This window comes from Podarcis gaigeae (genome assembly GCF_964106915.1).
Source record: "Podarcis gaigeae genome assembly, chromosome: 12".
Lineage (NCBI taxonomy): Eukaryota > Metazoa > Chordata > Lepidosauria > Squamata > Lacertidae > Podarcis > Podarcis gaigeae.
Window position 1 is genome coordinate 56,907,711 of NC_139688.1, and position 21,334 is coordinate 56,929,044.

General features: G+C 41.8%; 1 protein-coding gene across 2 annotated transcripts in view; it reads right to left on the reverse strand.

Moving 5' to 3' along the window:
- Window positions 1-20,754, reverse strand: part of VPS41 (VPS41 subunit of HOPS complex) — a 123,086-nt gene extending 102,332 nt beyond the window's left edge. For both annotated transcript variants that reach the window (XM_083706269.1, XM_083706270.1), the window contains exons 1-2: window positions 20,693-20,754; window positions 13,151-13,189 (exon numbers count right to left, since the gene is read on the reverse strand). In XM_083706269.1, the coding sequence (XP_083562395.1) occupies window positions 13,151-13,189; window positions 20,693-20,713 (60 nt within the window). In that variant the 5' untranslated portion in view covers window positions 20,714-20,754. The remainder of the gene's footprint in view (window positions 1-13,150; window positions 13,190-20,692) is intronic.
- Between the last annotated feature and the right edge of the window lie 580 nt (window positions 20,755-21,334).

The following is a 21,334-nucleotide window of genomic DNA, read 5'->3' on the forward strand; positions in this document are numbered from 1 at the left end:
TTGCTTGCTGATTAGCAACTTTGTTTCAACACCCACTTCCCTCTTTCAAAAACAAAAAAGCATGATCTGTTTTTCTCCCCCGGGCAATTCGGCTCCAGGGACGACACATTCGCTCCATAAGACACACAGACATTTCCCATTACTTTTTAGGAAGAAAAAAGTATGTCTTATGGAGCAAAAAATACGGTAGTTTTAATTAGCATTTCTAATATTAACAGATCCTTATCTCACTTACCCGCACAACAACCCAAGAAGGCTAAATAAGGTGAAGTACCGTGCCAATTTTACATATGATGACAACAATCTCTTAAACCATGGTTAGAAGACTGCTCTAACAGTCTTATGTGTTGTGTCTATATTTCTGTGATTGGTTCTCACTGCAACACAGGGGTTTGTTTTTAACTTGGGCTTGATGCACATAGTTAACATCAGTGCTCACATATGCTTAGCTGCTGTTAAGATGCAGGATGGCATTCATGACCAGAAGAAGGAAGGCCTGGGTGAGAGAGTTTGCGATTCCAGAACCTGCCCCGTATCTTTCCGTGCCAATTATACATCAACCCGCAGAAGTGATTACTATTGAACCATTCTAACTTTGGTTCTTCAAAGGAAAAGCCACAGTGGAGTTCTTCATGGTACAAAGAAAACGGGCCTTAAAAGGGCACTGAGTGGGGAGGGGAGCAAGAGCACATTGCTCATGTCTGCCACCAGGAGACGTTCACGGTGCAGCAGAAAGCACACCAGAAATTCAGTCTTCCTTGGTCTCAATCATTTGCACCAACAGAACAGAGCCCACTCATCGTAGCAAGGGCAGACTTTGGTAAAATGGCGCCCCGAGCAAGGACAAAATTGGTACTGCCCCCTAAATAGTTCTCATTTTCCCAATAACTCCTTTTGGTACAGTTGGTTTCTTAATGGATCTTCTCAGTACATACATGTATTAATACAATTATTATTATTATTATTATTATTATTATTATTATTATTATGCACCACCTTGGCTCAGCACCCTGCCTACGCCTAAATCTGGCACTGACCACAGACCAAGGGTTGCAGGACACCACCCATGGGCATACATATGCGCAGAGGCCTTTCCTGGTGCCCACAGAGGACTCTTCCTTCTGATGAAATGAAGCTTGAAAGAAGCATTCCATCATAGAATGGGCAGCAGCCTGCAGAGTGTCCTTGATTTGCTGCCCAAAATAGTTTCTCTGGCTGCCAAAGGTGACCATGAGCCCCAAAAGGTTAACAACTCCTGCAGTAGGCCTTCTCAAGTCCAGCCCACCCCACACACGCCGAGAATATTATTTGATATAGAATCTCTCTCTCTCTCTTTTCTAACAGACTGATCGCTTCTTTATTCTTGTTTAGTCTTAAAGCAGGAAATTTATAGAAACTTGGCATTTATATAACGCTTTGGAACAGTCATGTTGCAGAACTGGAATTCCCCTCATTGCCCCTGACCACCGGCCAGATGGCTGGGGCTGAAGAGAGCTTTAGAGTGCCCAAGGCACTCCATTACAGTGGTGCCTCACAAGACGAAATTAATCCATTCCGCGAGTCTCTTCGTCTTGCAGTTTTTTCGCCTTGCGAAGCACGGCTATTAGCGGCTTAGCGGCTATTAGCGGCTTTAAAAAAAAGGAAAAAAACTCGCAAGACGTTTTGTCTTGCGAAGCAAGGCCATAGGGAAATTCATCTTGCGGAACAACTCAAAAAACGGAAAACTCTTTCGTCTAGCAAGTTTTTCGTCTTGCGAGGCATTCGTCTTGCGGGGCACCACTGTATAACCAATCTGGTGCCCTCTAGATATCGTCGGATTCCAACTCCCATCAGCCCCACACTCAGCATGGCCAAAGGTCAAGGATGATGGGAGTTGTGGTCCAGCAACATCCGGAGAGCATCACCTCAACAATCCCTGACTTTTCCTAGACATCCTCTTCATTATTATTTTTTTAATGCTTTTTATTGAGTTTTCGGTAACATATACAAACAAAATAAATACTCTAAAGTTCAACCATCATGTGTCTACTTATTTACACACGCTCTCTCGCGCACGGACTTCCCTCCCTCCCTCCATCCGGCTTTCGTATTAGATTTTCTCTTTCACAGATTCTTAGCTACATTCTATCCACATCACAAGGTTTGTTTTAATACTGCTACAGTCTTTAAACTTCTACAGTTGTTACTCAACAAATTTACTCCATTCCTTTTTGAACTTTGTTTCTTCTTGCTTACGGATCCTGTGGGTCAGTTTTGCTAATTCTACATATTCAACCATTTTTGTCTGCCAATCCATTAATGTTGGTATTTCCTGAGTTTTCCATTTTTGGGCTACTAAGATTCTGGCGGCCGTCGTAGTCTATGGTCTGCTTTTCTTAATTCATCACCTATCATCCCCAGCAAAAAAGCTTCTGGTTTTTTGGGGGAAGTATATTTATATAATTTTTTTAATTCGTTATAAATTGTGTCCCATTTTTTTTTTATTTGATATAGAATCTCAATGATTCCCAGTTCTGCTGTTGTGAAAGGATGCAGGGAGAGAAAGCCCTTAGCAACACGGGACCCATTTACCCCACATGTGTCCAAGCAACCACTTCAATCAGTGGAATTGGCGCTACTGGAGATGCCCCATAATACCCCTTCCAAATTTGTAAGACCTCCATTTTTAGTGTGGCATCGCCTGCCCTTTGGAACTCCCTGCCTCTTGAGATTAAGCAGGCGCCTTCACTGCACTCTTTCCGGCACCTGCTAAAAACATTCCTGTTTAGATAAGTCCACCCAGATGCTTAGAAAGCTGAGATAATTTTAATCTCTTTTAGTATTTTAACTTTTGTATGTTCCAAATTAGGGTAGTAATTCTCATTTAAACTTTTTGTAAGCAGCTTTGAGGTTTGCTTAACAATCAAGCGGTGTATAAATTATACGGAATAAATCAGAGAAAAAGAAATATGAATTTAGAAAGAACCCTTCCACAAGGTTTTTGTGAGGGCCCAGAATTGCAAACCGACTAAAAAGCTTTTGGTTGACTTATCAGGCTTTTACCCACTTAACTAATTAAATGAAAGGAACTGAGTATATTACTAAAAAAAGATGTAAGTGGTTCAAAGGTATTGGAAGTCTGAGACTACTCACAATTTAATAAGTAAAAGCCACTGTTAAAGGCCATCTTTAATATTTATTTTTCATCTATTTCAAAATATGGAATAATATTATTATTCCACTGTTTCTCCAAGGAGCTCAGTGACATTTACATCCCCCCCCCCCCCCCGTTTTCATCCCCACAGAAAGGCTGTGGGGCAAGTTAGACTGAGAGGTAGGAAATGGCACCAGATTATCTATCCTCTGGGCTTTGTGGTCAGGAATTTGAGCCTTGGTTTCCAGTCGAAGACCAACGTTCGAGCCACTGTGCCACACGGGCTTTCAGCAGAGACAGCTCCATATTACAACAGGGCTTCAGAAACGAGCATTTTCAATCCCGTTGGTAACATGGAAGATTCAGATTTAAAAAGCTTTTGCTGCTACAAAATGGAACACGGAGAAAGTAGCGGAAACCTTGAAGATCTCAACTGCGCCTATCGATTGGGAAACAAATATGCATCTGTGAATAAAATGTTGGCTGATTAAGCTGCCCATCTTGGGTGTGAATTCTGGAAGACCTGTTCTCAGCCTTGCGGGCCCTTTTGCACCTGGCCTGGGAGAGCGAGGACCTGGCGGACTGACTCCAGCTACAAAAGCTGAGGCTGCAGGAGAGGCCAGAGAGCATCTTGGCCGTCCCATGTAATGGATTCTGAGCTGCCGCTCACTATGAACCATCAATGGCAGCATTTATGTCCTATGCTCTTGCCAATATTTTATTCTCTTGCTAATTATGCTGTTTTAAATGTGCATCTTATATTTGACTTCCTTTTGCAAAGCTTTCTCTTGAAATGCTTAATATATATATATATATATATATATATATATATATATATATATATGCTTTCGTAGATTTTCACGGGTATATATATATATTAAAATTGTTAACTTTGCTGTGTTAAATGTGCATTCTGTGGTTGACCTCCTGTGTAATGTTTTATTTCGAAATCTTTAAGATAATATTTTAGTTTCCTGTTAATTACGTTGCTTTGAATGTACACTTTATATTTGACTTTCTTCAATAAAATTTTATTCTGGATTGTTTTGTTTGATGTTTTAATGTGTTGTAAACTGCTTTGAGGCTTGTTTCTTAAAAATATAAAGCGGTATAGAAATGAAATGTATAATAATGCCCATTAACCCCATTCATACTGGCAGCCCACATAAAGCTAAACCAGCCAATGGAAGAACTAAGTTATTTTCTATTTTGGCAGTGATTTGATATTTAAATGCACCAACCTTGCTCTCACCACCCTCCCCTGGAATTACACCTTTCATTTCATTACTGGAGTTTGATTCCCACAAGCCTAATCACTGAAAGCTTAAGATTCTTGAATTGGTCAAGATGGATTATGACATTTGGCTTTCTCTCAGCAATCTCCCTCTCCCTCTTTTTATTCCTTTTCCACAGAGGATTTATTTAAGCTTTTCGCCTTCTTGAGGAAACGTACCACACAGTAGGGCAAAGAATTATGATGATATGGCTACTACCACTGAATATATATTAAAATAGTTGTATTGAGAGCACAGAATGCAATATACAGGTGAAAAGAAAGCAAACAACATTTTCTGCTCTTCCGAGTTGCCACTAAATTACAGTCATGCTATCAGCGTGAAATGCCAACTTCAGTTTCACTTTTAGAAGTCTGCCAGCAATGAAGATGAGTTGGGTTATGAGAAGCAAAGGCTCTGCTGAATTCTGCAATGTGTCACAAGATCCTGTACTGAACCATCCACCCACAATCCTGCGCTGTCCTGACTCGCCCCAGCGCCACCATAGGAAGTCTACGCTGGCAAATCCTAGGCAACAGCTTCTGAGAAGGTTGCACAACAGCGAATAGATTAGATTTTAATTTAGATGCTGCTGTGCTGCAAACGATTATGCTCAACGTGGTTTGCAACATGCACCCAAAACAGCAGCAACAATTCTCTCAGTGCATGTGGTATGAGGCGTTTAAAGTTGACTGTGTTGCTCACATTGGCGAAAGCTGTTAGTTAATCCCGTATGACCCAATTCAATTTCTATGCATTTCCTTCATGACAAGAGGTTATATGAAGCAACCTATAGGCCATCTGAGCCACTGTGAGAAGGGAAAAAGGTTTCTTCAGCATAGTAAGTTGCCTTATATGTCCCACAGAGGAACTTACGGTCTTCAAATAAAAACATCCTGAAGGTCCCAGGCCACAGAGAGGTTAGGCTGGCCTCAACTAGAGCCAGGGCTTTTTCGGCTGTGGCTCCGATCTGGTGGAACACTCTGTCACAAGAGAGTAGGGCCCTGCAGGACTTAACATCTTTCCGCAGGGCCTGCAAGACAGAGCTGTTCCGCCTGGCCTTTGGCCAAGGCACAGCCTGACTCCCTCCTTTGGCAATCTCCACAGAATTTTAGCCTAACGGTTGCCATCAATTTGATTTGAATTAATTTTTATAATGAAATGTTTTTAGAATGCTGTACTATTTTATTGTTGTTAGCCGCCCTGAGCCCGGCCTTAGCTGGGGAGGGCGGGATATAAATAAAATTTATTTTTATTTATTATTATTATTATTATTATTATTATTATTATTATTATATAGAGTCAGAATAATGGTCCATCTGGCCCAGTATTGTCTGCACTGATGGCAGCAGCTCTCCAAGGTTTCAGGCAGGCAGCCTTCCCCAGCCCTATCTGAAGATGCTGAACCGAAGACCTTTTGCACACAAAGCATGTGCACAAAACACCACTGAGCTATGGCCCAGTGCTTTCGCAAGCTACAGGAAAAGCATATTGATACTTAAATACTGCTTCAGAAAACCCATTAATGTGAGCTACCAATGCATGTAACTATGTGCAAGGAAGATTGTTCTGAAGTATAATTTCCCCCTATCATAACAAGATGTCAATGTCTTGCAGCTGCAAGAAACTTCATGCGGCGTTTATATAGAGGCTTGACAATCTGCCCAACCCATTTTCTGAAGGCTTGCAATGGCGTGTCCAAAAGTCCAGTCACAATCTAAGCCAGCTAAAAGGTCCAAATAAGCCGGTTTACATAGCCAACAGTACTATTAAGTCAAAGATGACCTTACATATGGGGCAGAATAATATCGTTTTCCTGCTTCAAGTTGACCTCTGACAGCAATGGCAGAAGGGAGAGCTCATTGCTCCCCAGCAGTTCAGGAATAGGGGTACAAATGCTCGCATCTTGCTCTGAGAGGAAACATCTCCCATGCTTCAATACACTCCAAAAAGCTTCTTCCTTCTCCCCTGTCAGATGGCCTCCTGGCTATGTGGTATTCCTATGTCTCTAATAAGGAACGCATAGCCCAACAGGAAACACATAAATATAGAGGCGTGTTTCAGCTGTCATGTTGCCACAAATGGAAATTTGTTGCCCATAGGAGTAAGCAGCAAGCACACATATACACATGCGCACTTTCTTCTTCCACACCCAACTAAACTACTTGACTTGATAAATCCCATGGCTTCCAAACCACTTGTAAAGAACGGTTAAACCACAATTTCACAGTTCAGACATCACAGAAAACTGATGTAATAACCCAGAAGACTCGTCTTAAACCAGGGTCGCAAAAGAAGAAGGAAGAGCCTCTGTGGGATTTAAGCATAGTGTGATGAAAGCTTCTGAGAGGAACTGACTCTGGGGACTTCTAGAAGATGGCCGTTTTTTTAGAATTAGCATCATTCTCTCTGATCTATTACTGCTTTAACAAACTATGTATTAAATATCTGATTGGCTAATTAACACAATGCTTTTGGCCCGTCAAATGCAAAGTGAATTTCACATCCCTCTTATCAATCTGCTTTTAAGATGTCCCTCATTACCCTTGCAAAAAATTATCACTTACCTGCGACTGTGCACCAACAAAACAGGGAATCAGTATTTGCCAAAAGTGCTTTTTCCACTCATACCTCACCTGGACAATAGTACAGAGACTATAAAATCCACAGCCTGGTACACACAATAGGAGAGGCACAGCAACTCCTCCTTTTCTCAAGATAAAGTTAGCCAGCTCCTCTCAAAACTGAGCAATTGTCACCCTTCAAAAGGCCGGCTTGGTCTCTCACCAAGTTCCTTCAAGGTACCACATAATCCCATATTCTTTCCTCAAACCTGAGCCATTGTTCAGAAATGTTCCTTTATGTCAGAACATGCAAGCTCTGTACAAGAGACGTTGCCAACTTCATAAAGATCCATGAAAGAGCACTCTGACAAAGTTCTGTCTCTTTAGAGCGTTCACCAACCTGAGCAAAATCCCACTGCTCTTTATTACATCACACTTTGTTGCTTTCTGTTCCCTGATGTCCCTTGTGAGCGCCCTCTTTTCAAGGTGTTTTGTCTCTGGCCACTCCTCATTTGACAAGTATCTGACCCACAGATTGACACCTGGGTGCAAAGAGCTGTAGTACATGAATACACAGCACTGCTCAGAATCTTTTTTCCTTCTCCAGAAGTAGTAGGCCGTGTTATGTTCATGCACACACTAAAATGTTAGGTCAAAGCAGGAAAGAAAACTTCCAGCACTGCTCTGTCCACATCAATGAATTAATATTGTGAGGACATTACAATTCTGTTGATATAGTAATATTTCAAATTGAATTCCATTCATGTCGTACGCACTGCAGCATTTTTATACTTTAGATATTCTACAACACTCAAATAAGAGAATTGGAACTTCTAGTTAATATTAATAGCTCATTAAATTAGCCATCTAATTTTCACCCAAGAAAAGTAGATACTAGAAAATCCTGAGAGTCATCCACTTGGTTTACAAGTCAATCCTAATATGACGTATACGATTATCTTTGTTACACATCGCCAGAAATTTGTTTTTTAAAATTGATGCAGCAAAAGATTCCATTTAAACACCAATATATTATTTAAAACTCGTTCTATAGGCTCAAAATGATGAATTATTTCTATAGTCTCATTAATTTTTTTGCCCCTTTTAAACAATTTTAAAATTCTGATATCTCGTTAAGGCTCGTCAGAGAAATTTTCCATTGCAGGGAAGGGATAATTTGTGCACCAATAACAGCACAGTGATTGTGAAATCTTCTGCGCTGAGATGCTTGTCCAGAACCAAGTGATTAGCTACCAAGCCAAGCTTAAGGTGTTAGTTTGGGCTTTGAAACCTTGAACAGCTCAGGAACAGGTTATTTGAGAGGTTGTCTCCTCTCATATACATCGCCCTCTGGTCCACACCACAACCTGCAGAGGTTCCTCTGGTGGAGCGCTGAGAAGGGCCTTCTCTGTTGTGGCACCTCCCATGTGGAATGCTCCCGTCTTTGAGATCAGGTAGGCACCAACTGGGGATGCTTCCAACAGCTATCAAAGATGCATCAGTTTGCACAGCCGTTTCCTGAGCCTTAGTTCTGGTTCCCTGACTCTCCAGTTACCATGATGATGTTTTAATGCTGATTAAAACAAGTCCAATACCTTGCTACACAAATATAGTTGTCACAATACACAAAGCGCAACAGGCTGAATGATAATAACTGAAAATTTTACTGGTTATTTCCTATCGTAAAGGTCTAGTCCAGTATGTGCAACATATACAGTTTATATGTATGGTGTATAACCTATGGGGCTAAGTCCAATGTTAATACATTTCTTCTTTTCTTATCTTTTCTTACTGCTTCTTCTTGAAAGTTCCTTAAGTCAATCCTTAGGTAAAAACAGAAAAGTCCCCAAGGTAATACTGATTAAAGCTATGCTGATGATGATTTATTATCGGAATATTTAACTGAACTCACCTAAACACGGTTATGTTGGTGTGCAGTAGTAACAAGAAGGGATTTGTTTATTTTTGTAGTTTGTTGCACAAACTACATGCATGCCCAATGGGACATCTGGCATACATTTATCCAGTAGGAAATTTCCGTGCCACATAGAAAACCACTTTTGAGACAGAGATTTTCAAAAGTTATTTGATATGGAAGAGGGATGTGGTTTAACGGGAAACGTCAAAAATTCATTGGGTACGTCTAAGGTCTTGACCATGCCTAAAGCTGCTCTTTGGCTTTTCTAGCATAATCCTTGTGTTCTATTTCGTCCTTCCTTTACGGCCTAGGACCCACATACCTATGGGACCACCTCTCCTGGCATGCCCCGCGGAGGACCTTAAAGTCAACAAATGACAACACTTTGGAGGTCCCAAGTCTCAAGGTGGTTAGATTGGTCTCAACTAGGGCCAGGGCCTTTTCAGTACTGGCTCCGACTTGGTGGAGAGCTCTGTCACAAGAGACTAGAGCCCTGCGGGACTTGACATCTTTCCGCAGGGCCTGCAAGACAGAGCTGTTCCACCTGGCCTTTGGTTTGGACTCAGTCTGACCCATATGTTTCCCTCCCCTTATGGTTTTGATCTATGGGCTACTTTTACAATGAGGCTGCATTTTAAATTGTTTTTTAACCTGTATTTTAAATTGGTTCCCCCCCCCCCCTATTATGTTTTTATTGTAATTTTGCTGGTGGTAGCTGCCCTGAGCCCGGCTCTGGCTGGGGAGGGCAGGGTATATAAAAAAATTATTTTTATATTATTATTATTACATTAGCCCCTGCCATAAATGTATCCATCTTTAATCTCTACTTTATGAACAGTTTATCCTGCTATATTCCCACCCCAAATAACCTCATCTGCCTTAATGTGTAACTCCAGATTATGCACAAAAGCATCAAATAAGCAAACAAAACTAAATTGCATCTAGGAGCAATCACTGAAACAGAAACCTGCTCAAAAGTAACACTATTGATCATTCTCTTTATTATTGGTAGGGTGAAAGAGAAATGGAAAGGAAAAAATAAAATTAATGTACATCATACATGCAATTTCAGAAACCTTATACAAAGTTAAAGAAAAGATTTTAGTGCTCCAAGATTGCAGGAAATATACTTTTCAAGCTAAAGTAGTTTTTCTTCCTGGGAATTAAAATACTATTTGAGATTACTTTTTTGTTCAGCATATTAAGGAAGAATAAGTAGTAGTCCATCTACTTCATAAGAAAGAGTTCATACTGCTCCAAATCATATGTAAGATAGTAAACTGACAAGCACTTACAAAAAAATTATCTGGTACAATTACATGAAATATTTAGAAAAAAAAATCACCTCAACTAAAACGTTTGTTTGACACATGGAGTAATGTGATAAATATGCAAACTTAAAGTGAAATATTTTATATATACTAGTTTAAACACCTGGAAAACGACAGACACTTATACAGTAAATAGCTCTAGAATTGCAATTCTATGCCCGCTTACATAAATATAAGAACAACTGAGCACATTAGGATTTACTTTTGAGTAAACACGCATAATTGTCTGCCAGACTGATAGATATAAATCCCACAGTTAAATGCTACATGAACTTAGTAATAAAACGTCTCACATAACATTTTAGCCAGGATCTGCACAAGCTGTAATCTTTTGTTACTTTGAGGTGGGGCACAAACCATCAAGAAGTTTGTGCAGATGGTCCCTAAAAATTTCCAGGGGAAACCCTGCTGTTTACACCTGTCAGTCAGGTTTTCTCCAGGTTGACGTTTGCTCCAATGCAGTGCTAAAGAGAGGGTTTGTGGGGGGCAAGAAGACAAAACCGCTGGGACAATGTTTTCTCCTTCATGGAGAGCACGTGTTGCGGTGGGGGCCGCCAGGACACTCCAAAGTTGGGGGCGGGCTAATTGATCGTTGGCCACTGATGCGATTGGGGCTTCCCTTGTTGTTGGGAAGAAGTTAATGTTGCCATTTGTTTATTGACAGCCAGAAATGCTAAAACTCCTTGCACGAGGCTAGGGCTTCCTCTTTTTGCCCGTCCCCCCTCCCTAGAATTAGGGTTGTTCGCTTTGACCTTGCTATGCCTGTCATGGGGTCGTCTGCTCTTGGGGCAGGGGCCCGGTAGGAATTTTGTCCATCTGGCTGATTGGCTGGGGCCATTTGGTTTTTGCCTATCGTCACAACTTGTAAGGTTGCGGTTAGGCATTGGTTTATGGTTTGGTTGGTTGAGGGGCATGGATTGGCTGTGCCTGCCCCTCTAATGCTGCTGCTGCAAGGGATTCCGTTAAAGGAATTGGGGGCTAACTATTGTTTGTCCACTCTGACAAGGGGGCTCGGGCCATAGCAATGAGCTCCTGGTTGCATTTGGGGTGAGGGCAGGTTCCCTGCTCCGTCGCTACCCCCAAGTGTATTCCCCTTTTCTGACTTTCACATCGTGCAGAATGTCAGTCTGTCCCCCATGGTGGGGGCAGATAGTCGCAACCAATGCCTACGCAACCACTCACAAATTTGTATTTTAATAAAGTTGTGGCCAAAATTATGCCAAAAATCTTAAACAAAAAATTCTGTGTGATGTGTGAGTTATTGGGGTGGCCCTGGGGACCTCGACACGCAACTGTAACTTCTTACTCCAGTAACATGTAAGTTACTGACATTCAGAATACAACAAAAGGATGGAAAGGAAAAGGCGAGGGTAACAAGCGGTCACTTTAAGCAAATACAGTTAACTCATGCTAAGGTTTTGTCCTTGTTAAGCCAAAGACTTTAAGGAAGAACTGTATTTTGGGGAGGGGGCCACTCAAACCCTTGGCTGCTTTAAGATGCTGGAATTAACAGGCACTCAAAAAGAACAGAAGTGTGAGAAGTTACAGAGAAAAGGGGAGCAAGCTTGAATGGGCACACAGAGAAGTTTAGACCAGAGAGAATATACTTAGAATCATAGAACTGTAGAGTCGGAAGGGACCCCGAGAGTCATAGAGTCCAACCCCCTGCAAGGCAGGAATTCTTAAGAGAGGACATGCAACAAACCTTGCATGCAATAAACCTAATAACACACCCACCCAAGTTTTGCTTTTCCTTCCATTTTGCCAAATTAAATTTCCATTTAACTCAGAGGCTTGCAGGCATCATACCATAAAAACATTGCCATTAAACACCTATTTTGTGCTTCTCATTCTCTCCATTCTGAAACGAAAACTGGACCATCAGAATTAGCAATGCTAAATATAATATTATGTGGCATTACACAGAGCAGGACATAAAGCCTTTGGCAAAGGTTGATATTTACAATGCAAGAATCATCCGTTTGGGCTACCAGCTGCCCTCGCAGCTCCACTTTTTACATGAAAAATCAATAATAATCTTATTGTTGTTAGAATTGGTCTGAAGAATTATTGCTTTTTCAACTTCTTTAGAAAGCCAAAAAAGTCCCCCACTCCTGGGACAGAGCTACTCTGGGCACCTCCAACAGCTTGGGCATGAAGTTTTTTTACTTGTCATTATGACAAAGAGTTTTGCAAATTATGCCTCTTTGAAAAGGTTTGCTATGCAGTAGTATGGCAACTACCACCCATAAAATCCAGCAGCAAATTCCTTTAGTTATGCAGAATTACATATTGTTCCTGGCCATTTTTTTAGCCATTCTTTCCAAGATCCTAAGGCATTTTGTCACATCTTTTCCCTGCCCTTTGGATAGTCTTTACATCTTTTTCCCTTAAAAAAAATATTATTATTTTTTTTAGAATAAACATGCACAGAAATAACATGGCTACTCATGCCTTGCAATGTTATTTTGCAAAGCAATGATAGCAGACACAAACCTAAGCTTGGTTCAGAGCACCATTAAATATCAGTTCCTTTCTAAAAAAAATCTGTAATATACAAACATTGTTTGAGTAAATGAAAACGAGATTGACACGGAGCAAAACTGGCAGCGTTCAGCTTTCAACTTTCAACAAGATTTATTTTGTCAAGAGTCATTATTTTACCAGAGCTGTGTGACTATCCATATTTATTTTTAAATATCATCCATTTTGTGTTTTCAGTAGCAACACAGTCCCCTAATTGTAATCGAAGCCTAAAAATCACCTGCCATAACTTCTCTGTAAATAAGCAGCCTCCAAATTTGAAATGAATCAAAGAAGCTGGAGGAGGTGGGGGAAAAGAGTGTGTTTTCCTTGCTTATTGACAAAGGACTGACATCTAATACAACTGGAACATCACCAGGTATGAATTCTTTTTGAAGCAACCTTACCTCAGACTCATCTGTAGATTCTTCATTGCACCTGGGCTCCTGAAGACAATACAAAAAAAGGAAGGAAGAGGTTACAAATGCAGACATAATATGCAACAGACACTCAAAGGTTTGTTCAGAAGTACATGGGTATAGGATTTATGGCTGTACTGTATCCTCCATGGTCTTTTTCGCTTCTGGAAGTTAAAAGGCAAATAACTAGCAAAGATTTAGAAGATTCTGGTTATAGTCTAAACGAATCTGATTATATTTTAGATCAGCAACAATGTTGATTTCTGCATCCTTTGTACCAGGATATGTTATGTGAAATCACACACTGATAGCAGATAATTGTCATGTTGTTGTGAGATACCTAAAGCAGACAACACACACAACGAGCACTATGCTTATTCAGTTGTTTCTAGGAACGAAGAAGGCACCCTCCCACCACCAGCACAGAACAAACAGTTGCTTCTGCCGCTGTGGAGATTAATAACAAATGGAACATTTGCTTGAGTCTAGCCCTTCATCTCGTACACCAGGTGATATTAAGATTTAAATCTGGACTCCCACAGATATAGCGCATCCTTTAAAAACAAATGTTTCATCAGAACTTTACACACAGGCTTGTTCTTGTTTATCTAATATATACTTTGTGGTTTCCCTGTCTTGGTCACACAAAAATACACTCATCGCATGCGTCTCCTACAGCCAGACAGGGCTCCTCATGGTTCACTGTTGGGGTGTCTCTTCACTGTATGTGTCCCATCTCACAATCCCTTAAGTGGCAAGTGATTGATCAGCAAAGATGATACAGGCTTTCCATTTCTTTTATGAGGACCTGAATTATGCTGTTTTGGACTGTTAGTCAGTTAGCCTAATTCAGTGGTACCTCGGGTTACAGACGCTTCAGTTTACAGACGCTTCAGGTTACAGACTCTGCTAACCCAGAAATAGTACCTCGGGTTAAGAACTTTGCTTCAGGATGAGAACAGAAATCTCACAGCAGCAGTAGGAGGCCCCATTAGCTAAAGTGGTACCTCAGGTTAAGAACGGACCTCTGGAACGAATTAAGTTCTTAACCCGAGGTACCACTGTACTGCCCACTCTAAGTAGCAAACAGCAGTTTGGATATTGCCCTGCAGATAACAACTTCTGTGCATTCCAATACAGAGGTACCTTGGGTTATAGATGCTTCAGGTTACAGACTCCACTAACCCAGAAATAGTACCTCGGGTTAAGAACTTTGCTTCAGGATGAGAAGAGAAATTGCACAGTGGCAGCGGGAGGCTCCATTAGCTAAAGTGGTACCTCAGGTTAAGAACAGTTTCAGGTTAAGAACGGACCTCCGGAAAGAATGAAGTTCTTAACCAGAGGTACCACTGTAACTCACTTCACTGAATTTGTATTGGACAAACCAAGTGGTTCTTCTCCTAACCATGATGGTTAGGCATGGAGGCTGCAATGCTCCTGGCTACCAATTCTGGAAACCACAGAAGGGAAGAGTTGTTCTTGTGCTCAGGACCTGCTTAAAGGTTTCACATCTGCTTGGCCATTGTGAGAACAAGATGCTGGACTTGGTGGGCCATTGGCCTGATCCTGCAGGTTTGTCTTATGTTCTTCAGTGGTGAAATCAATGTATTATTTTTATCCCACAGGGCACTCAAGGCAGCTTCATATTAAGAAATAAACAAGCCAAACTTCTGTAACAAGGGACCAAACAGTGAAGCATTCTCTCTTACAAGTGCATTTTGGGCTCTTCCTTGAGAAATTGTTAACGTATTTATTACGGCCAACCTTTTGCGTAACAATTTCATGGATGTCAGAGATGTTCAGCAACACACACACACACACACACACACACAAACATACACATGCCATTATTGTTGGGTATATTGTTAATCCCACACACTTCTATTTCTGAAGACCTCTCTTCACTTTTGTGGCTCACATGAGATAGCTGTTTCTCTTTACATGAGAATTTTGATTACACTGGATTCCCTTTAAAGGATTGCTCAATTTAAATTCACTCAAGAACTCTCGGTGGCACGTATCTTAAAAACCAACATTATTCTTGTTGTTACATTTCTCAAAGAACGTATGACTTAAAAATCTCTTCTTCACAAGGCAATGAATCTTACTGCCGCATACACACAAACACACACACAAGAAATTGAGTCTATTCTTGCTAATCTCTCACCTGTCCAGCGGTAAATTCTGCTGATGCCATGCCTCCACAGAGGTCAGCAAAATGAAGATTTACTTAACGCATTTACAGTTATCAATAGCAATAAAAGGTTACAACTAATATGCTGACAGTGAACGTAAGCATTTTAACAACTGCATGATGGAAACAAAGACTATACAAGGGAGAAGGCAGTTCATACCTTATGAGGCAACATTTTGACAATAAGATGAATAACTGTAAGAGGGTGGGTGCTGGAGAGGGGGTGGGAGAGACCCAAAATGGCAAAATCCCTGTCTGCGTTTACACCACAGGGTGAATTTTGGGCAGTAACATCACGAAATAGATTCTTGTTGAGACAACTTTTTGAAATCAAGACTGCTCTACCCCTATGAGCTCTATAAAATTCAGACCGGCCAGATACATGGTGGTGATAGAATAACACTTCTAATATTGCAAAATTATTCTGAAACTCTTTTAAGTCCTAGCATCTGGTCTGCATAGGGCTGAAAAGCACTTCTAGTTCCTAAGCACCTAAGGCAAGCCCTGCTGGGTTAGACCCAAAGCCCTCACTGTCCAATGTTCTGCTCCCATAGCGGACTTTGACATGCCTATAGGAATCCCAAGACAACTGGGCATAAAAGAGTACTCAGCTCATGACCCCCAGTGTTAGGGCTGGTTCAGCTGCACGTCAGAATGGAGACTCAGATGAGCTGTAAATATTATTCTTTGTCCAAGGAAACAAAATACAAACAGAGAAACCTAAGGCGAGACGGGCCCCAGTAAAGCAGTTGCCAGAACTGACTGCCTCCTAAGTCTCCTCTCCAGACGGCCGTTTTCCTAAGTCTTAAACCGTGTCAGGGTGGGGCTCCCTGCTCTGCTACATGCAAAGCCCTCTGGTGCCCTTAAAGACAAGGGAAGATGAGAGCTGAATACAGTAGGACTGGCAGACTCCCATGAATCTGCTGTAGCCTCCATCCCCACCTCCTCCTTCTCAGCTGCCTGTCCTACATCTACAGTGCTTTCTGCCTCTTCTTCCTCTCTCTCACTCAAGCCTGCTGCTTGTTCAGCATCCAACCATTCTGCCCACGCCCCTCTGACCTGTCTTCTGCGTCCTGCCACCACTCCCCTGGCTTTCTCTTCTGAGCTTCCCTAGGTGGTGCTCCAGCTGGAGCCTCCCACCCACCACTCCTCGTCATCCAGCCAGCCCAACACCCAGCAACTGGAATTTAGTCATCCTACCTCTGATACTGTCAGTAATGCAGCCATCTTGACTAGCCCCAGGAATTTATCTTATTCTCTATCCATCACAATCTCAAGATCCCTTTCCTAGTTAATAACCACCAGTTCAGACTCCATCAGAATATATGTGAAGTTGTTTCTTTCAGTGTGTGTGTGGCTCCCTTCTCTCTTGTTGGCATTTTGATTATTTGGTGGGGTGATTGTTATTTGTCTTTTGTATCTGGACTTGACTGACATACTGTTTTTGCGAGTAAGATCATTCCAGGAGTGAGTGACCTGAAAATGAAAAGCGCCCTGCTGATATGAGAAGACAAAAGTGGTAAATGGTAGCATCACAAATCCCACCAGAAAACATACATATAGAGACTGGTACTGACTGAGGCAAGGGGGAGCTAGTTATCTCGAATTTTGACACGGGAACTAGGTTCAGAGGCAATGCTGGCTCCTTGAACACCATGGTTTACAGATCTTCACAACACATTCCCTAGCCATTGATGGGTACCTATGCAAAACAAAGTCCCTTGCAACCATGATGGTTTGTATCGATTCAAAAGTGATCATAATGTCATGGTTAAGCCCCAGGAAAGAAACAAAGGAGAGATGAGAAATCACTCTGGAAAGGGAGTGGTCATGTATTCATGAGGCTGGATCCTGATCTGCAAACTATGCTTTGCAGAAAGGCAGCTCTAGGGACTGATATTTACAACTGTAAAATACTACTTTCATCCCTGAGAACTAGCAATAATATAGTTTCCTGAAACATTTGTGTGTGTACGCATATAAATCTAGTAACAGTCACATTATTAACAAATGAACAAAACAGAAGAAATAATCCAGAGGGGTTTCCCCCCCCCCCCAATGGCCCAGCGTCTTGCTTTGTCTGTCTTCCAGTATAATATTCCTCTCCCAGTCAAAGATAAACTTCTTTTCCTCCCACTGCTCTGCCTTTGATCCTCTTGTGAACCATGGCAGACAGCAAACAGCAGTCAACTGTGACACCTGTCACTCTGTCTCAATATTACATCAAGCTCCCAGATTCCAAAAATCCTACCTTAGACCTTTCCTACTGGGATTTTGAAAAACTGGCCTAAAAGCATAGAGAGTCCGTCAGCGTTAGCATATATTGATTCTCTTTCCTGACTACCAAAAAAAGAATCTAGATGGACCTGAATTCTCTAGAGACAGAACAATTCTCCAGAGAAGAACTCCTGTAGATATAAACCTTCTCACACCATTGTTGTTCTTGCAAGCAATTAAGTATGCAGGACAGCATTTTAAAAAGCAAATAATATGGTTACACACATCAGGTTTCATATAGTTATATAAATTAAACATCTGCTTTTTAAGCAAAATAAAAAAAATGAAACCACCAAGATTTAGGTGCTCTCTCTTAAAGCCAAGCACTCAGGCTAATATTCTAATTGCCATTATTAAAGCCAAGCACTGCAGGCTAAAATGCTAATTGCCATTATTAAGGATAGAACAGCACGGAAGCAATTTTTTGTTTCCTTATAAAATCATTTACAGCCTGCTTTTCACCCTAAAAAAGAACTTCCATACGTAGTAGCTTACAGTGAAACATGAATACATGTTTTAAGGTATGGCAATAGTCCTTGCTCTACTCTTCCCCAGCAACAGTTGCTGACAGACATGCACCCTCTAATCCTGGAAATAATATATGGCCTACTGACTAGCAGATATTGACAGCCTGATTGTCCATGAATTTGTCTAATCCTCTTCTGGAGCCATCTAAGTAGGTAGCCATCAAAAAGTCTTATGACAGCAAATTCCATTGTTTAGCTATCTGATATGTAAAAGTAGTGAGTCCTCAAAAGTTCCTAGCTTTCAAATACATTTACTAGCCTGCTGTGGGCTGGCAGAAGAGGAATGGCAAGCGCCAGTCCTCCTGCAGCATTTTGATGCATTTCTGTGCTGGCTGCAGAGGACGGATGGAGCACTCACCTGCCAGACCACTCACTCACCTGCCTGCATCCTTCTTGGCTGTGGCTACCAGGCTTAAATATAACTCTGGATTAATTGACAAGATTGTCTCCAGGTCAACTAATGAGTTTCAAGGCTAAAGTGGGATTTTAACCAAGGAATTTAGGACTAGTATAACTAGGAAGTGTAGCTGCTCATTTGAAATTGACTTGCCCTCCCATTTTACCTTGTCAAGGCAATTTCTTTAAAATGCCTTTCTGAAATCAGATCAAAGGTTTCTAAATCTTAGTGATGCTATAAAGAACCTCTACTAAACAAGTTAACCGTTTCCTATACTGCAGTGTGGATCGGTTGCAAATCACATTGTGAACGATATATACTGTTTAAAGATGGCTTCAGAAACCAATGTGCACATTATAGGTTTTAAAGACTAACAGTGGAAATCAATTTACTCAAAAGTAAATCATACTGTAAGGGACGTGGGTGGCGCTGTGGTCTAAACCACTGAGCCTAGGGCTTGCCGGTCAGAAGGTCAGCGGTTCGAATCCCCGTGACGGGGTGAGCTCCCGTTGCTCGGTCCCTGCTCCTGCCAACCTAGCAGTTTGAAAGCACATCAAAGTGCAAGTAGATAAATAGGTACCGCTCCGGCGGGAAGGTAAATGGCATTTCTGTGTGCTGCTCTGGTTTCGCCAGAAGTGGCTTAGTCATGCTGGCCACATGGCCCGGAAAAACTGTCTGCAGACAAATGTCGGCTCCCTTGGCCAGTAAAGCGAGATGAGCACCGCAAAACCAGAGTTGTTCGCGACTGGACTTAACTGTCGGGGATCCCTTTACCTTTACCTTTTTAAGTCATACTGTGCTTTGTGGGGTTTACTCATAGTGAAGTGTTCATATGACTGTAGTCCAAGTCCAAATCATATATTATTAATATTAAATTAAAACAGTAAATAAAATGCTACATTTGCTGTTATGTATACTTTAATATTTGGAAAATAAAGATTCCAAAGTTTTTTAAAATATCACAGTTGCCATGGAAATGAATATACTAATATAAACTTTGTTAACTGTTAGACATCCTATTTGCAATCAGGAAATATATAAATTTTGTTAATAAAGTAAATGTGTACAGACAAACCAAACAAAGTGACATTTTTGTATGTTGCCATCTGTTTCCCTGATACTAAGCACATTTGTTGCACAATCTTATTCCCTGTGCCTTTTTTCAGGGGGGACACATATCCCCTAAACATTTTGTGAATCTAAGTTTAGTCTCATTGAGGGGCAACATTTCAATGAGTAGGGAAATGAGAGCACCCCGAAACATTTTCTTTAGGGAAAAAAGCCCTGCTTATTCCAATTTATTTGGAAGTCATTCCCACTGATTTCAGGTTGCGAACGTGATCTGTGCGGGAGGCACGTTCACAACCCGCAGCAGCGCGTCTGCGCACACGCGGGTTGCAATTCGGTCTTCTGCGCATGCACAAAGCGTGATTTAGCGCGTCTGCGCATGCGCGACAGCCAAAACCCGGAAGTAACCCGTTCTGGTATTTCCAGGTTTCGGTGGGTGTATAACCCGAAAAAACGCAACCTGAAGCGGCTGTGAGCTGAGGTATGACTATACAGTGGTTAAGTACTTAATTCGTTCTGGAGGTCCGTTCTTAACCTGAAACTGTTCTTAACCTGAAGCACCACTTTAGCTAATGGGGCCTCCTGCTGCCGCCACGCTGCCGGAGCCCGCTTTCTGTTCTTATCCTGAAGCAAAGTTCTTAACCTGAGGTACTATTTCTGGGTTAGTGGAATGTGTAACCTGAAGCATATGTAACCCGAGGTACCACTGTACTGACAAGAGCCACAGGAACCCTAAGCAGGACCCCCAGCCCAAGCTGCTGCTCCCAGCCCCCCAACATCATGGGGGGTCACTTTCCTGAATCCCCCCCTTCCTGCTGCCTCCAGCACCCCTCCCTCTAACTCTGCCTGATTCAGGCTGCCTTGGGGGCCCCCAGCCTGCTCCCCTTTGCTCCAGTTATTTGTTGTTTCGGGGGACCCTTTAAAATGAAGAGCTGCGTGCAAAGGGGCTCCATCCCTCCAGGCCCCCAGCTGGGGGGAGCGGAGGGGGAGCCCCCCCCCAATCCCCTCTCGGCCCCCGAGGCCCTCAGCTTCCCTCCTCTCGGCCCCCGCAGGGCAAAGCTCTCTACCTGCGGCTCCGCTTCCGCCATGGCGCCGGCGACGGTCACGTGAGAGCGCTCGGGAGCGAAAGGCACGCTGGGAAATGTAGTCTCTGCCGTCTCCGCCGGCCGCCTGGCGGAAGAGCATCTTCACCCGCAGCTCGCCTTGCGCTTTAAAATTTACAGAACAAGAAAATCACTCACATTAACAGAAAAGAAAACAATACATAAACAAAACATGAATTTAAAAAGAACAAAAATAAAAATAAAAAGATTTGAAAGGGGGGAAAGCACACAAATTATTAATCAAATATACAAAATTATTTAAGGATTACCATCCATAATTTAAATACTGTATACCGAAATTCCTAGAGTGACGTTACCTTCATCTTCTATCTTTCTCTCTTCTTTACCGTCACATTCTTACTATTCTTCTAAACTGGTTTAAGTCCCTTCTGTGTTATTTGACTTCCCTCTGTCTCTGCGGTTTCCATATTTCTTTGACATTCAACTTATCTGTATACCATTGTTGAAAAACTAAATTCCCTTCTAGAAGTTAGTCTAGGCACAGCCAAGTGTTGTTGGAACCATATTTTGTTAGATAATTATTAAAGCAATCCCATTCTTTTTGAATCTTATCACCTGAGTGATAATTAATACTTATTTATTTAT